This window comes from Pseudorasbora parva, chromosome 12 (assembly GCF_024679245.1).
Source record: "Pseudorasbora parva isolate DD20220531a chromosome 12, ASM2467924v1, whole genome shotgun sequence".
NCBI lineage: Eukaryota > Metazoa > Chordata > Actinopteri > Cypriniformes > Gobionidae > Pseudorasbora > Pseudorasbora parva.
Genome location: NC_090183.1, coordinates 39,911,080 through 39,928,484, shown reverse-complemented (window position 1 = coordinate 39,928,484; position 17,405 = coordinate 39,911,080). Strand labels below are relative to the sequence as shown.

General features: G+C 35.3%; 1 protein-coding gene across 3 annotated transcripts in view; it reads left to right on the top strand.

Annotated features, from left to right (window-relative positions):
- The first annotated feature begins 522 nt into the window (after window positions 1-522).
- camk1a (calcium/calmodulin-dependent protein kinase Ia) overlaps window positions 523-17,405 on the top strand; it is a 29,788-nt gene continuing 12,905 nt past the window's right edge. For 2 of the 3 annotated variants that reach the window (XM_067460265.1, XM_067460267.1), the window contains exons 1-2: window positions 523-704; window positions 4,029-4,139. In XM_067460265.1, coding sequence (XP_067316366.1) covers window positions 4,054-4,139 — 86 coding nt within the window. In that variant the 5' untranslated portion in view covers window positions 523-704; window positions 4,029-4,053. Of the gene's footprint in view, window positions 705-986; window positions 1,082-4,028; window positions 4,140-17,405 lie in introns of those variants that run through there. The other variant, XM_067460266.1, reaches the window with a different exon arrangement.

The following is a 17,405-nucleotide window of genomic DNA, read 5'->3' as shown; positions in this document are numbered from 1 at the left end:
AGAATATATTATTTTCTTCCAAAATTACAACGTAATCAAACTTAGCATACATAGCCATTGTATATTTTTTAAAGATGACAAAGATTACAATAGCCAAATAGTAATGGAGCTGAATACTGAGAAATACTACATAAAAAAACTGAAGGCTTTCTAATTCAAACAAATATAATTTTAAAATATCGTTTTTAATTAATTGATTACTTTCAAGGAATCTTTAGAAATACTGTAGGCTAATAAGATGCTGCATTCCAAAAAATATATGTAACGTTTTATACGTAGGCTATATTGGAAATGTGTACCTTTTTGGGCTTTAGGCCACAAACTGAACATATTTGGTCTAATAACTTAATTAAAACCAAAAAATGACACTTACTTAAAAGCACATACATGTGCAAGTGCGAGATTTAAAAACAAAAAAATGTGTTTGGCGGTGGGGTGTGTGTGTGTGTGGGGGGGGGGGGGGGGGGGCAACATCGTTTTCATCCTCATCTACTTATAAAACCTTAATAGCTTGTTTAAATTGAATGGCACTGGGGGATAGTATCGTAGTGTCCGGATTGTATCATTATATTGTCAAATGAAAGACGCCTCCTCCAGTCGCTTTTTGACGTCAGGGTAGATCCCGCAACTATTGCATCGAAAGAGAATTGCGGATAGATAAAGAAGCAGAAGAGGACCATCCGTCCATAGGAGCAGACGATCAGGTATTGCATTTATTTGAAGTTTTCCTCGAAGTCAGCGGTTGATGTGTCTGAACTGATTTAATGTAGTAGTAGCATATCTTCTGCAGTGCCACGAGCTTTCACGCATTATGTGGGCAATACAGTTGCATATGAGTCTGACTGTGTAAGATAACGTCGATTTAAAAAAAAGAAAATGCATCTTTTTTCAGATAATGCATGTTGTTTCCTTGTCTGTTCCTAGAAAATGATTAGTGCAGGTGGCAACAGACTCCTACATGCGCATATGCGCAGTGTCTGAATACACACACACTTATACACATACACGAACAATGTATCCGTTGGCATAGTGCATTGCTTGTTCGGTGACTCGAGGAGATGCGGAGCACTGTCAGACAGTGGTAAGGGTTTTTGTGAATTGCAATTTTCAATTTATCTGCGGCACAGCGGTTTTCTTAAGATCATTTTAAGATTTTTAGCCTTCGTTTGTTCTGTGTGTGTTCCTTAAATAGCTTACTGAGGCGGTTAGATGGCACTGAATGACTATATTCATATACGCATGTTTTATATAATAGTTCAAACATCATGGGATTACTATAAGTAACTGTAAGATGCTAAATGCATAAAAGTTATGATATATGTATAAGTATTAAGTATATGAATGAGTTAAATGGGTTGCTGACTCTGCTCACTTGCTCACGTTTTGCTCATTTGACCTGCAGGCAATTTCTATGAACAGGGATATATTGATGCCAATAATTGTGTCAATATTACATTGCAAAAAAACAAACAAGAAAACATTGAAAGTCATAATCTGTTTTAAAGATATTTATGAATTACTAAAGATTAATATGAAAGCATTAATGGAGAAAATCATATCATAAATTATTCAATTATAGAATAAGAGGTAAATAAAAATAATAATGATGAAAAATATAATGTTACAATATAAAATAAAAATATACAGCTAAATAAAATTACAGAAAATTATAAAGCAAAACATACAATTTAAATACATTTAAAATAGAATAAATATAATTTAAAAGTAATTTTAATCAATGAATTACTCTTTATAAAAACGAACTATAGGCTACTAACAGGTAGTGTAACTTTTTGATAATTTTGATAATTATTTCTTATAATAAGCTGAGCGATTTTAGCATAACAGGGTTTGCATTAAAAATGTGTGAACAATTCAAAAAATATGTCAAGATTACGCTGTAAAACATATACTGTAACTGTTAGTTATACACAGTGAAATGATTAAACATCACATTAAATAAACATTTACTGTACAATACTGTCAAATGTATAGTTTTTGTATATAAAAACTATAAAATTTGTTATGGTAAAAAAACAAAAACAAAAAGAAAAACGTCAAAATAACTTTCCCGGCGATGCATTTTTATAAATAATTGTGTTTATTTTTATTATTGGTAATGTACATTAGTGTGTTTTGTGTTACATTTTATGTTATTTTGTTAATGTTTAGTATACAGTAGACATTATGTATGACCCTGTGCATATAGTCTTTATATATTAGCCATGTTATGAACAGTTTTGGTAGTTAATTATATAATTGAATAAAATATACAGATATCCTGTAAAACTGTAAACTGTTACGCGGTGTGTTTCGGTTCTGATTTCCCTGTTCCTGTCTACCTGAGTTTGCCTGTGTTCCCTAGTTAGTTTCCTTGGTAATTAATTCCCACACGTCAGTTCTGTTTTCTGTTGACTACTCTATCTCTATTTAAGACCTCAGTTTTCGTTTATTGTCTGCTGTTGTTTGTGTTTGATGTGGTTGTTATCTTCTGAGTTTGCTATTAAATTTATTATTATTAGATACTTTGTATTTCTCTGTATCTTCTATAGTCGTGAGCTCAACCCTAACTTGTTAAAGAAACAATGTCACAGTATTTTTTATGGTGAAGTTCTACAACGGTGGCAAGTTTTTTAACCTAATTTTAATTTTTTTTTTTTTTTTAGAGTGTTTTTTTTAGAGTGTTTTAAGTAAGAGTTTTATTTATTGTTGAATATTAAAAAAATGAAATGGGATATGCTAGTTTAAAAAAAAAAAAAAATAATAATAGGTGCATTTAAGTCAAAGGTTCACCACACTATGGAATGCTCCATCTGCTTAGATTACCAGTAGTCCTGCGGTGTGATGGTGTACTATGTGTCATGTAATTAATCCGAACTTGTTGGAAATATCAATAAGTGTGTGTCAGTAGTGGCTCCTCAGAGGAGCATTAATCACATAGATCCATTTAGACCCATTAATAGTTTAATGTAAAGGAAGTTCTTGAGGATTTAAGGTACTTGGGGTTAAGATGGATATGTTAGTTTTAAACAAATCTGTTCCATGAATAAAAATGTTGATGAATACGCTGTAAAAAATATTGTTGGTTTAACTTAAAAAAGTAAGTAACCTGGATGCCTTAAAATTTTATTGAAATTTAAAAAAATTTGTTCATACAATGCAGGAAATTGGTTTAATACATAAAAAACTTCAAAATATTATTGTATCTTGAACCAGAAAAACCCAATATGCTTACAAAATCTTTTAATAATATTTGAATAAAGGTTGTTGATTCTCAAAAATGTTAATTGTATTAACTAAACATTTTAATTTCAATGAACTCAACATTTTAAGGCAACCAGGTAACTTTTTTGTATGATTTGTTTACAGTGTGCACAAGTCACAGCCTGAATTTTTTAAGTACAATCGACTTGGATGTTTAAGTTATTTCAACTTAGATTATGTTAAACTGACTTAAAAAAATTAGTTACATCTTCGATAACTTATAAAAAAAAGTTTAGCATTTCTTAACTTATTTTTATGAGAAAACAATGTAAAAACATATATTGTCATAACTTATTGAACTTTATTTAATTTATGTTTTAATCATCTTAGTAACATAGTCACTAGAGTGTGCCTCCAAAAATGTGATCTCAAAATCTATAAATATAGCTTAATTGGTCACTGGCTTACAAAGGACAATGTTCACAAGCAGTCACTGCAAACACTTAGGCATACGAAAATGCCTTATTATGCAAGGTCTGGCCCATCTTCCCCTGCATTGAGACAAACATGTACCATGTGGTGAGGCCGTTCACACACGCAGGCGTAAGTGGCAGTGTGTGATGTGGTGATGCACACCTGAACAAAGCCTCGCTATTGCAGTACGATTTAATAATAGCCATGAAAACCAAAAACACTCTTCTAAATACATCCAGGTTTTTTGAACAAATAGTTTTCTCTGTTCTGTGTCTGCCTAATTTTCTATTGAGCTTATATTTTCTTTTTCATTGGCTTGTTCATTGACCTCTACTTCTGTCTTTTTTTAGTTCCTGAGTGGAAATCAACTATACAATGCCTTTAGGAGAGGATGAAAATGGATGGAAAAAAAAGACAACTGATATCAAGGAAAATTACGATTTCAAGGAGGTCTTGGGGACGTGAGTGTTTAATAAATGAATTGCTCGATTTACTGTGAAAGTGCCCGAAGCTTTGTATGAATAATCCCAACCCCTGGCTTTTGACTCAATGTTATTTTGACATTTTTATATGCTATTATTGTTTTCATTCATATTTTAAATGAGCTTTTATTTTTATATTTCCAGTTTTCATTTTAATATTAGTTTAATTTGTAATACATTTTGTTAAATTTTTTAATAATTACTATTCAAATTTAATTCATTCAAATTTTTACAGTGTTATTATTACAGTTTAAGGTTAAGTTCAGTGTCAGTTTGGAATTTATTTCCAGTTATTAATTTTAGTGCTTAACTTAAATGTTTTACATTTAGTTGCCACGGTACGGGCTAAAGGGACATTGTTATGGGGAAAAAATAGAGGCTTCGTACCAAGGCAACAATTTTACTTTTGTAGAACAAAAATGTTTTTAATAGTTTGACTTGATGATAATACTCTTGGTTTGATTGATTTTATAACTTCCCTATTACATTTTTTTTTTTAATTACAGGAATGATTATGATTACAGGAAAATCACATCTTTAGTGTTTTAGCGATATATGGTAATTGTTGAATCGCACAATCAACTATGATATCAACAAGTATTCCTTTATCTAATCTACTTCTGCAGCTCTTCTTCTGTAGATCTCCTTCATTTGTTTTAGTCAGTTGAAAATAGCAATATGTCATGCTGGCATTATGAAAACAATATTCAGAATATATTGGCAAAGAGTGGCGTCAGAAACAGAACTCATCCATTTTCTGTTGGAGCAGTTGCCTCTTTCTCTCACTTTGCCGGGTGTGATTAATGACACCTCAGTGGGGCACTCAGCAGGGCTTTCATCAGCCGTCAATATTGGGAATTTGTTCAATTTACATTCGGATTTATATTAATTCCTGGTTGCCTTTCTTGCAAAAGCAAACTACAAAAAATTGTGTTTGTTTTGAAGTCAGAGAGACATTGAAATGCTTCTATTATTCATCTGAAGCCAGTCGTAGTAGAGGACAAGAGCATTCGTCGACCCTAAGTGCACTAGCCCTTTTATGTCGTAGATATATTTATACCTCAGAGTGCGTGGGCATGTGTACATTTACTGTCACGTTCGGTTCATCTTGGGCGACGTGGCTGAGGGAGAGCCAGAGATAGGGACAAACAGATGGACAGACCGATCTGCCATACCGGATCTTAGTGACATTCATGCAGGCATTCAGGACGGCGGATACTGGGTGGGAAGCACATCGCCAACCTTCAAAGCACCGCTGAGGGGAAAGTCACTAGTCTAGAGCTGTGATGAATTCTCAGACACATACACAGGCATATAATATTCATCAGGGGGTTGTTATGAGTGTCTCTCCCCTCCTGCGGCCAGAATGACTGCTATTTCAGATGGCATAACATAATCATTTGGGCATGCTTACTTCAGCTTGAGTTCACATGGCCAGCCTCATGTTAAATCCCCTTCTTTGGAGCTGTGCATGCTACACAATCACCAGAGATACATTCTTAGCATCACTGCGGAGCAACTGTTAATCTTGACCTGTTGTACCAATACCTCAGTCCTTAAAGGAGTAGTTCACTTTAAATGAAAATTACCCCGTGATTTTCAGTTTTTTCATGATCATGATCGTGATCATGCATACTCTGTGTATAGGGAGCAGTGGTACTGACCACACATTTTTGTCACTGGCGCTCAGGATCTGTTTCATGCCAAATCCTCTGCCATCATCGTCCTGTCAGTCATCTCTCCTTACTATCTTCAGGTGATGCAGCAAGCCTAACTATGTCCTTTTAGGGGCTCTGTAGAATGTGTTATTAATTTTCCCTAACCTTTTCCGAATTTGGATTTATGCTTCTGGTACATACCTACACTCACCTGTGATCAAAGCAATAACAAACCACAACCATCCAATCAATTCCCGATGGACAAAATCAATTCCTGTCATACTGTATATTCTTTTAGTTTGAGTTGTTTACTCAGATATATGATGGGGAAAAAATACTTTCATTTCATGCTAACTTTAATACTTTTATGTTCTATATAAGCATATAGTTTGGACCACTTTGCACCTTATTCTGGGAAAGAACAAGAAAATTCTACTTTAACAGAAAGAGTCTTCATAATGTATAAAGAGGCCAACTGCAGTTCTTTTATTTTTATGTGATGTTTAGGATTGGTTAAACGTAAATCTAAAAACAAGTTTCCCTTGTGGAAAATTGCAATGCACCTTCAGTGGACAGATCCCATTTTTCTAATATGGAACAGTTCTTCCAGCCACTTTAATTCCCTTTTTGACTTTTTTTGCTTTATTTATTTAGAAATATAATTTATTGATTGCTATGAATTGTAAACATTGTTCTTGAAAGAAATCAATACTTTTAGTCACCAAATACGCATTAAAAGTAACAATACACAAACAAAGTTAACCGTAAAGACATGTATAATGTTATAAGATGTCTGTTACATACAGTGCCTTGCGAAAGTATTCGGCCCCCTTGAACTTTGCGACCTTTTGCCACATTTCAGGCTTCAAACATAAAGATATAAAACTGTAATTTTTTGTGAAGAATCAACAACAAGTGGGACACAATCATGAAGTGGAACGAAATTTATTGGATATTTCAAACTTTTTTAACAAATCAAAAAACGGAAAAATTGGGCGTGCAAAATTATTCGGCCCTCTTAAGTTAATACTTTGTAACGCCAACTTTTGCTGCGATTACAGCTGTAAGTCGCTTGGGGTATGTCTCTATCAGATTTGTGCAGTATACGACTGATTGTTGTCCTATGGACAGAGTCTCCCACCTCAGCTGTAGATCTCTGCAGTTCATCCAGAGTGATCATGGGCCTCTTGGCTGCATCTCTGATCAGTCTTCTCCTTGTATGAGCTGAAAGTTTAAAGGGACGGCCAGGTCTTGGTAGATTTGCAGTGGTCTGATACTCCTTCCATTTCAGTATTATCACTTGCACAGTGCTCCTTGGGATGTTTAAAGCTTGGGAAATCTTTTTGTATCCAAATCCAGCTTTAAACTTCTTCACAACAGTATATCGGACCTGCCTGGTGTGTTCCTTGTTCTTCATGATGCTCTCTGCGCTTTAAACAGACCTCTGAGACTGTCACAGTGCAGGTGCATTTATACGGAGACTTGATTACACACAGGTGGATTTTTTTTATCATCATTAGTCATTTAGGTCAGCATTGGATCATTCAGAGATCCTCACTGAATTTCTGGAGAGAGTTTGCTGCACTGAAAGTAAAGGGGCCGAATAATTTTACACGCCCAATTTTTCAGTTTATGATTTGTTAAAAAAGTTTGAAATATCTAATACATTTCATTCCACTTCATGATTGTGTCCTACTTGTTGATTCTTCACAAAAATTACAGTTTCATATCTTTATGTTTGAAGCCTGAAATGTGGCAAAAGGCCGCAAAGTTCAAGGGGGCCGAATACTTTCGCAAGGCACTGTATAAATGCTGTTCTATTCATCAAATAATCCTGAAAAAAATTATAACGATTTCCACAAAAAATATTTAGTATATACAAAAATATCTGTTTTCAGCATAATAATATAATAACATAATGTTTCTTGAGCTCCAAATCAGCATATTAGAATGTTTTATAAAATATCATGTGACACTGAAGACTGGAGTGATTGATTGCTGATCAATAAATGTTTTAAAATTGAAAACATTTATTTAAAATTGCAATGATTAAATAAATGCAGCCTTAATGAGCGTAAGTGACTTCTTTAAAAAGAAAACTTTAAATAATCATACTACTGGCCCCAAACTTTTAAATGTTAGTGTAATGTATATTTATGATGTTGTGTTGTGTCAGGTTTCTGGCTTACGAATTCAAGTCAAACCATGATTATATGCAACACTAGCATTATGTATACATGTGGTTATAAAAAAGCCCATACAAAGTCATCTTTAATGTATTTCTGATGGAAAATAAAGTAGGAAACAATGCATTTTACTGCTCCTGAAGTCAAGCCTTAGGTGACACGCAGCTTCAACACTTCCAGTGCTGACAGCCTTAAGCAATGCATGTAAAATCTGTCTCCATAGCGTAGACACAGTGTTACATAATCAGCGCATTGGATTTGATGTGACAATTTATGGTAGAATGATTTTACACAAATTCTTTTTATAAATGAAGCCCGGTGTATCTTGCCAAAGTGATTAAAACCTGTGCTCCCGGAACTTGCTGTACATTACATGTATATATTTAAACATTTGGCAGACAATTTTATCCAAGTCAGCCAGTGGGTCTTGCTTGTGCACGTCCAATCATGAACATGTCTGTGGACACCAGTGTTGGCAAGTCTGCGTTTTTTGTGTGGAATTGGGGTACTTTAACACTGTTGTCACGGGCTGTTTTTCATGTCCGCGGGTTGAAGCAACCCCAGTTAGGTGATAATTTGCCCCGGAAAAGAGGAAAATAAAAACACACATTTTACCCCCGAGAACAAGATTTTTAACCCATGCAATTGGTCAGGTTTTGTTGTAGAAACTTAGCAACCCTGACATGCCACTTGATTCTATGACTACAGCCGTATTACATATTCTGCATTGGACTGGAGCGATGCAGTTAGTGGTACAGCATAACTATCAATCTCAATGAGCAATTTTAGTTTTGCGCTGAGAGCCACAGGCCATCCTTGTTTTCTTTAGTCAGCAAACAACAAATTCTACAGAGAGCTGAATGAACTAAAGCGGACTGTGTAGTAGGCAAAATTGCTGCAGCTGGGACCTGTCTGCCTCATCAGCAGAAATAAACAGCGAGAGAGAGAGTGATATATCATGGGAAAGTCCAAAACCTCAAGGAGACCTTCCTTGATGTATGTTGTACCAATAGAAATGAAGAAGCTGTATCTGTAAACGACATGTTGTGGGAAATGTTACCAGGCTAATCTTTAGAAATGTTGCTCAAAAGATTTCTGTCATTCTGAACTCTTAGACCACACACTGTAAGGTCATAAATCAAAAAGTGTTCTTTTGTCTGTTCTGCACAATTAATCTGACATGAATGCAGCTATAGACAAAATGGAACGGTTTCTCTGCATAGGCAAATCTCTAACCCAGCTTTGTTTTCACAGCGTGATGCGGTTTTGACTAGTTTGCCAGTAAGGCGTTGTTCAGAGGATTTAACTGTATATGTTGACAGAAAGCCTCTTTTCTAAAGTAGATTATGGAATTGGTTTATCCGTGAATTCTTTGAGTGGAGTCAATTGATTTATTCTGGGGAAATTGTATCTGCTCTGGCTTATCTAGCTACGGACCTGGATTTTAATAGAGGGGGGCGATTAAAAACATGGTAAACTGTTTACAAGTGGACACAAATGTAGTGTTAAAGAGAGTTTTTTAACTTTGCTAGTAGGCCTAGATTGAGAAACTTTATCTAGCCATAAGAGATAAGAGTTGTACTAATGGTTAGATCCAGTCTGCTTGTTTTCCATATTGCAGTTTATACAGTTTATACGAATGTACATGACTGTTAACATAATGAAGAACGGATGGTACTTTGGAGACTTTGTTATGACATTTAATGAATTAGTGCGTAAGCCATTGTGCTAACTAGTTTGTTTATATTGTTTCTGTAAGAAGAAGGTGTGTTTTTGTAAGACCTGTTGAAAAAAACAGAGGTTTATTTTGAAGCATGGAAGCTGGTTTGAACTGGTTTAAGCTGGTCCTTAAATGGTCATGAACTGGTTTAAACTGGTCCTAAATTGGTCATGAACTGGTTTAAACTGGTCCTTAGTTGGTCATGAACTGGTTTAAGATGGTCCTTATTTGGTCATTAACTGGTTTAAGATGGTCCTTAGTTGGTCATGAACTGGTTTAAGATGGTCCTTAGTTGGTCATGAACTGGTTTAAGCTGGTCCTTAGTTGGTCATGAACTGGTTTAAGCTGGTCCTTAGTTGGTCATGAACTGGTTTAAGATGGTCCTTATTTGGTCATGAACTGGTTTAAGCTGGTCCTTAGTTGGTCATGAACTGGTTTAAGCTGGTCCTTAGTTGGTCATTAACTGGTTTAAGCTGGTTTAAGCTGGTCCTTAGTTGGTAATTAACTGGTTTAAGCTGGTTCTTAGTTGGTCATGAACTGGTTTAAACTGGCCTGTGCTGTTTATAAACTGGTCCTGAGCTGGAAATAGTTTCTTAGGACCAGCACTTGATCTTAAACCAGTTTATGACCAACTAAGGACCATCTTAAACCATCTCAAACCAGCTGCCATGCTTCAAAACAAACCTAACCAGCATATGCTGTTTTTTTTTGTTTTTTTTTAGTATTTGAGGATAGTATAGATTTGTGATAGTGTTTCAGTGTTTTTTCAGTTTTTAGTTGTTGAAAAAATAAATATTTAGGAAACAAAATGCGAGTACGGTTTATCTTTGTGCTCGTACAAAGCTTAAAGAATCCAGACATTACTTTGACTTTGCAGTTTTGTTCTCAGCAGCTCACAGTGCTCATCTTATTTACAAAGTGGGCATGTGAGGTCAAAGGAGACTGGTTGCTATGGTGACAGGAAGAGATATTTTATTTTTAGATTAAAGTTTATGTCACAGAAGGAGGATGAATGAAACTTCTAAGCTTTTTTTGTCCGGAAGGTCCCTTTGTTGATGCCCAACCTTCCTAAACAAAATGAGGCCGACGTTTTGAAAGGAGAATTTGTGTAAGCGCTTAGTTTACAAGGGAGCAAGTTTCTTTTAGCCAGTTTCATCAGGTTGGTATGATGTCAGAGATTTTTGCAGGCAGTAGTAATAGCGAAACATATATACGGCTTTCTGAGGGAATCTAAAATGACAAAAAAGCTCCCCAAACAACCTAGCCTTTTAAAAAACAGTCATAAAAAAGAAAACAGGGCCACTCTTGTGGCATTTTTGTTTAATTATTAATCACAGCTTGTTGCAGTGAGGCTGTGATTCTAAGTGGCAGGTCTTTCTTTTTGTGTTAAATATTATCAATATTTGCATATAAAAACAAAATTAAGATTATTTAGAAGAGCATTTAATAAATTTACTTTAACAAATTGAATTTTGAATTTATTGTGGAAGATGATTAAGCATAATATACCAAAGCATTTAGTTGTTTCTGGCGTTTTCAATAATAATGAGAGACACTAAATCCGTGTTGCGGCACAAACTCTCTAACTCTTTGAATGACTGGAATATTGCTCTACAGATTATTTCCCCGGGGTGAGTTTCCCAATAGCATCATTACCCAACTATCGTTATCGGCATAGTTCAGTGAGTCCCCCGGACATCCCACGGACATTCTCAAACAGCATCGCAAAGTTGTGTGGTTGAAACAACAGCTCTCTACCTGTGGTTAGAAGCATTTTGTTATTGAACCAACTGAGTCATATAACTGGTTACAACATACAGTAATCAAGAATGCTTCAAATTAAAGAAATCACTTAGCCGTAAACTCATTTTAATGGGAAAGAAAAAAGGACAAAAAACAAACAGCAAGCAAATATTTATTTCTTTTTCCTTGGGACATATTCACAGAATTTGATGAAGTACAGTGGGGACATTACATTATAAAATTCCTCCATAAACCTTAACAAAATGTCATTCTTTTTGTTAATAATTAACTTTAGGGACTTCTTCAATGACTTCATCTCTATTTGGTATAGGCGGGTGCACAATGTGCGTACACTGCTTATTACACACACAGGGACACGCAGCAGCGCACACACTTTTTTAAATATTACAAACAAAAGGATTCCTCTCTGGAGAAGCGTTTAGTCTTTCTGCTCGCAAATGTAAATAGCGAATGGTGCAAGCGCAACTGGCTATTAAAGAGAATGGGAGATGCGACTCTGATTGGTTTATTGCACGTTACGCCCAAAACACACCCCTGAGTCATTAAGAGAATAGATATAACCTTTTTGGACCATGTGCCTGGCATGCCGACCGTTTTATCCGTTGTTAAACTAGCAAAAGGGGATTTGGACACGCCCTGCTGAGTGCACCTGCGCTCAGATCTTTAAAATAGGGCCCATGGTCTTGTAAATGTTACCAGGTAAACCACAGACAGACAGCACGATACCACGCATTACACTCCAACATTGCTGCCTACACAGCTCGCTAGGTGAAAACAAGGCAGCTGTGTCACCAGTACAAACTACATGTATGTAGACATTTCGTGTGTCAGGATGGATATTTCAGATCCCAGGCATGACCTAATAAATGTTACGACCTAGAGAGGGAGGATGGAGGGGTATAACATCTAACTTGATATTAGAAGCCACGGCACTACACTCTTAGAAGAAAAGGTTCTATATAGAACCTTAAAAGGTTCTATCGGCGCTACGTATTTGGAACCCCTAAAAGGTTGTATATAGAATCCTTTTTAAGGGTTCTTTGTAACTAGGAAAAAGGTTCTATATGGAACCTTTTAGGGTTTCATTCATTATCATTTGTTTTGTCCTTTCCAGGATTAAATATTTGACAAATTGACAAACATTTCACTGTATTATTTAGTGCATTCAAATGCATTTACGGATGCATGTGAATCATCACAAAATTCAAGATATGGGGGTTATAAAATGTATATATTTATCTCATTTTATGTCGTTAATCAATATCACACGAAAAGTGCCATTTCAGTTTTTCACCTCCAAAAATCAGCATTGTTAAAATGTGATAATAAGTTAATACAACAGTTGAATAAACAATAATTATATTACAACTACAAAATGTTGCTGAATAATGTAATATATGAATGAATAATAGCCTAAAGAACCTTTGTGACAAAAGGGTTCTTTAGAACCTTTTTAGCATAAAAGGTTCTTTGGAGTTGAGAAAAGAACTCTATGGTTTTTATATTGAACCCCAATGAACCCTTTTTTCTAAGAGTGGGACTGAACAATAATTTACACCCTTAAAAATAGAGGTGCCAGGAAGAACCAAAAATGGGGTTTCACAGTGATGACATAGAAGAACCATTTTTGGTTCCCCAAAGAACGGTTTTGTGAAAGGTTCTTTAAAGAACCCTTTGTTCTAACCATTTTATACTCTAAATAACCTTTTTGCACTACAAAGAAGCTTTTAAGAACCTTTATTTTTAAGAGTGTAGCAGCTACACAGGGTGCATGATGACTGGGCCCAAACATCTAGACAAATTGAATTCTCAAAATGCCCTTGAATATTAATTTGCCGTTCCTTATTATATGATTGCATACAGTATTTGGAAAGTTTCTTTATCTTTAGCTAATCTAATAATTGGCAGTAAGAGTCCCTCAGCATTTTATGTAATGAAAAAGTGCAATTTAATTTTCCTTTCAGTGTAGATGTTTTCACTAAAGAACCTCTTTACACCATGAGCATTTTATAAATCTATTTTAATACACAGAGCTGCTGCTGTTGGGAAATGTTTGGCCTCATAACATATGTAAGGCATTCCATCAGCTACACGTCTCTGCGAAACAATTTTCTTATTTACAGACCCAAACACCCACACAGGCTGTCTTGTATCATTTCCTAATCTCCATTCTCTCTCCCATCTTCGTCCTCCTTTACCCACAGGAAGCCATGGGAGGCCTTAATTACACCATGTCTCACGGCAACAGCACAGCTCTCGCACTCTTCATTTCCTCTCGCTCTTTTTTTCTTTTCCTCTTTCCTTCTTCCCGACCTCCTTTTTGTCCCCCACCCCCTCCACTTAAGGCACTTTGATAACTCTGTGATACGAGTCCAGTAGAAAGTTTGTTGACAGCTGCAGCGCTATATGAGCTGCTCTCTCTCAATAAACAACCCTACTGTGACCATGACTCACTAGTGTGGCTTCCAGGTCATTGGAGACTTCCATTTTTCTTTTTATTATCTCAACAACAACAACAACATATCATGAGGTCTGTTTAATTGAAATCATCATCTTTTGGAGGCGTGCGATGAGACGAGCTGTAAAATCAGAAAATTGCACGCATGAAGCATAATGACTTGCCCCACACATTCAGACATTTTCCTGACATTCTAAAACTGTCTTTTAAAATATTTGGTAATATTTGTGGCTATTCTAATCATGCTCTCAAGTGGAGTCTCTCAGCACCACCTTTGTACCATATTTAAATATTTAATGGAATGTAAGCGTTGTATTGTCGACTCAGAACACATCTTCCTTTTTTAAGAATGACTTCAGTGCCGTTCTTTGTTCTGTTCTCAAAGAAAAGCTTAACTCCAAATCTTCCAAAGCCAGTTTGAAAGACCGCTGTTCGTCAGCTTCTTTGTTTTCAAGTGGCACGCGGAACCGTCACAGCTCTGCCGTCATTAAGCCCGCCCACCGACTTTATACACGATGTGATTGGCCTGACCAGAGTTTAGTTTTTTCAGCGCGCAACAAGCCAACAGAGAGTTTTGCTGACGACCGTGGCTGCAAAGTAGATTTGCTGCCGCTAGGGTGCGTCTAGATTTCTAGGCTATGTGTATTTTGCTGTTTGAGCATGAAAAAGTTCTACAAAGTCACTAAACACGAATAAACACAAGGAAGTTATTCTAGATCAGTAATCACCTTTTCTGAACTCCCTGAAACGCCTTGATTTTAGTCTTCAGTTTTCTTTCGGGAACAAACATGCCACTATACTCCTCATTTCAATCATTCCTGCCCAAGGCATACACACGCGTTCTTCTCTACTTGTGTTCTTGTAGACTTGTGAATCGTCATCAGTACTGTTCCAATTAAAAGTTCACATCCAAGTACAGTTCAAATCCCCAGATGTATTCTTGCCAGGTATCCCAGAATGCATCTTGCACTAACCAGCAAGCACCAATAGCGGATGGAAAACAAGCGTAATTTAAAAAAATTACTGTTATTGTGCCACAAAATGTCGTTTTAAGATATTTTAAGGCGAGACTGTTTTAAAGCTCAAATCTGTGGTTTATTTATAAAGAGATAGCCTATTTGAGAAGTTGATCTGACGTTTTCAGAGTTGTGAGATCCAGTTGATCACCAGGTGCTCAGCGCTCCTAATGTCCCGTGGTGGCTAACACAAGATATAATTCATCTTGTGTAGATCGAATTCTTTGGTCTCATGAATATATACTTTGTTCCCTGGCAAATTGTTTTGGCTGAGCTCAAAGTTTTATAGCTTTAAATATTTAGGCTATTTAATTTTTTGTTATATATAGCACTGACTTTGAATGTTTGACTAAATTGTTTGCTTTATTTCTTATAGCTTTATATCTTTTACTTATACTTTTATAATGGACATTATTGATCATTAAAACATATAATGACATTTAACAAAACAGAGAGAGGGTTGTGTTTTATGTCATATTTTATTTTATTAAAGTGAAGATAATCATATATATATATATATGACGTATATATATATGTATATATATATATATATATATATATGACGTATATATATATATATATATATGACGTATATATATGACGTATATATATGACGTATATATATATATATATATATGATGTATATATATGACGTATATGTATATATATATATATATATATATATATATATATATATATATATATATATATATACACATGACGTATATATATATATATATATATATATATATATATATATATATATATATATATATATATATATATATATATATATATGGAATATCTTTTTAAAGCAACTATCCCAAACATGGTCAGTTGCTGGATAGAAGTTGTTGGATACTATTGTTAGTAGTGTGTTGAAACTCGCAGTTTAAGGGGTGTGACATTTCCGCAACACGCATGAAGCTTTGACCAACACACTGGTCCAGCCGACTAATCAGAGCACAATGTGATTTTCAGAAGGAAGAACTGGGAGACAGGGGGTGCTTCTCATTTCTTATTTGTGCATCCTCGTTTCCTTTCCTCTCGTTTTAGCTACACCCCCTTGGGATGCGAGGGAACAGTACACCTGTGTATCCTCGCTCATGACTCCTCAGAAAGCTTCTGCGCCTCTTCACGGTGCTATTAGATAATTGAGATGTCCTTCAAGATGTCTGAATTCGGTTGGTTTCCAGGTCACGGGCTGGAGGATGGAGGAGTGAGGAAACACCTCAAAACTAAAGAGATTGTTACTGGCAGACTGGGAAGAGAGGTGCTGCAACACCAAATCATGCGTTTTTTTTGAACATTCAAGAATGAAAACCTAGATTTTGAAAAACAAGACCTTGAAAAGGGCATAATATAGCCTTTTTTGAGAGCATGGTGCTACAAAAACGTCCATGTACTTATTTATATTGGAGATGATGATTTTGAACAGTTTAAGACTAAAGTATCTAAAAAATATGCCAGGATGGGCACTTTAAAAAAATAATTTGCATTTAAAAGCATTATGAAATGTAGCCTTGGAAGTGAGGAAGTGGAAGTTTCCTCTACTGTCATTAATTCTCTGACTTGTTTATTTCTCTTTTCCTTAGTGGCAAATTGTGTTTAATTGCTCCCTCTGTGATTAAGAAGGCAGTTTAGGGAGTGTGTGTTTGGGACAGCTAGGTTATACATGACAGTGCTTGTTTTAACACAAGGCTTTGTGTTTAAGGAAGAGAATGAGAATGGATGTTTTGTCTGCATCTAAGGGTAAAAACCTGCTCGAAATAGTATAAAAACATACCCAGATGTCTAAACACATGGAAACATTCCTTGGATGATTAAACAGCTTTGTGCTGTTTGTCTTTTTCTGGCAGATCCTGTGTCCCTCTGGAGAGAGCAGACTTACAGCACATTGTTTCATCTTTCCCCACCTGACAAGTCTGACCTGATAAAATATCAGCTGTTCACAATATTTCTGTTGCACAGACAGCACACACACAAAAAATGGAAACGGTGTTAGCGTTGTTTACTTCCCTTTTGTGTTAAACAACAGCCAAGGTTGAGTTACCGATGAAGGGTAAAAGTACTTTTTTCCCTGCTTTTTCCATCAATGATTTAGATAAAGATAATTTATGTTACACTAGGTCTACCATTCAAAATTTAGGCTCAGTAATTTTTTTCCCTTTAATATTTTTTTTAGAGAGATTATTCTTTTATTCAGCAAGTTTGCATTAAATTTGTCAAAAGTGGCAGAGACATTTATAATGTTAGAAAAAGGTTTATTTTTCAATATATTTCATTAAAGAATCCTAATAAAATGTTTTAGGGTTTCCACAAAATTTTTTCCAACACTGATAAAAATAAAAAAGACTGGAGTAATGATGCTGAAAATACAGCTTTGCAATTAGAGGAATACATTACATTTTAAAAGATGAAAAATATATTACAAGAAGAAACA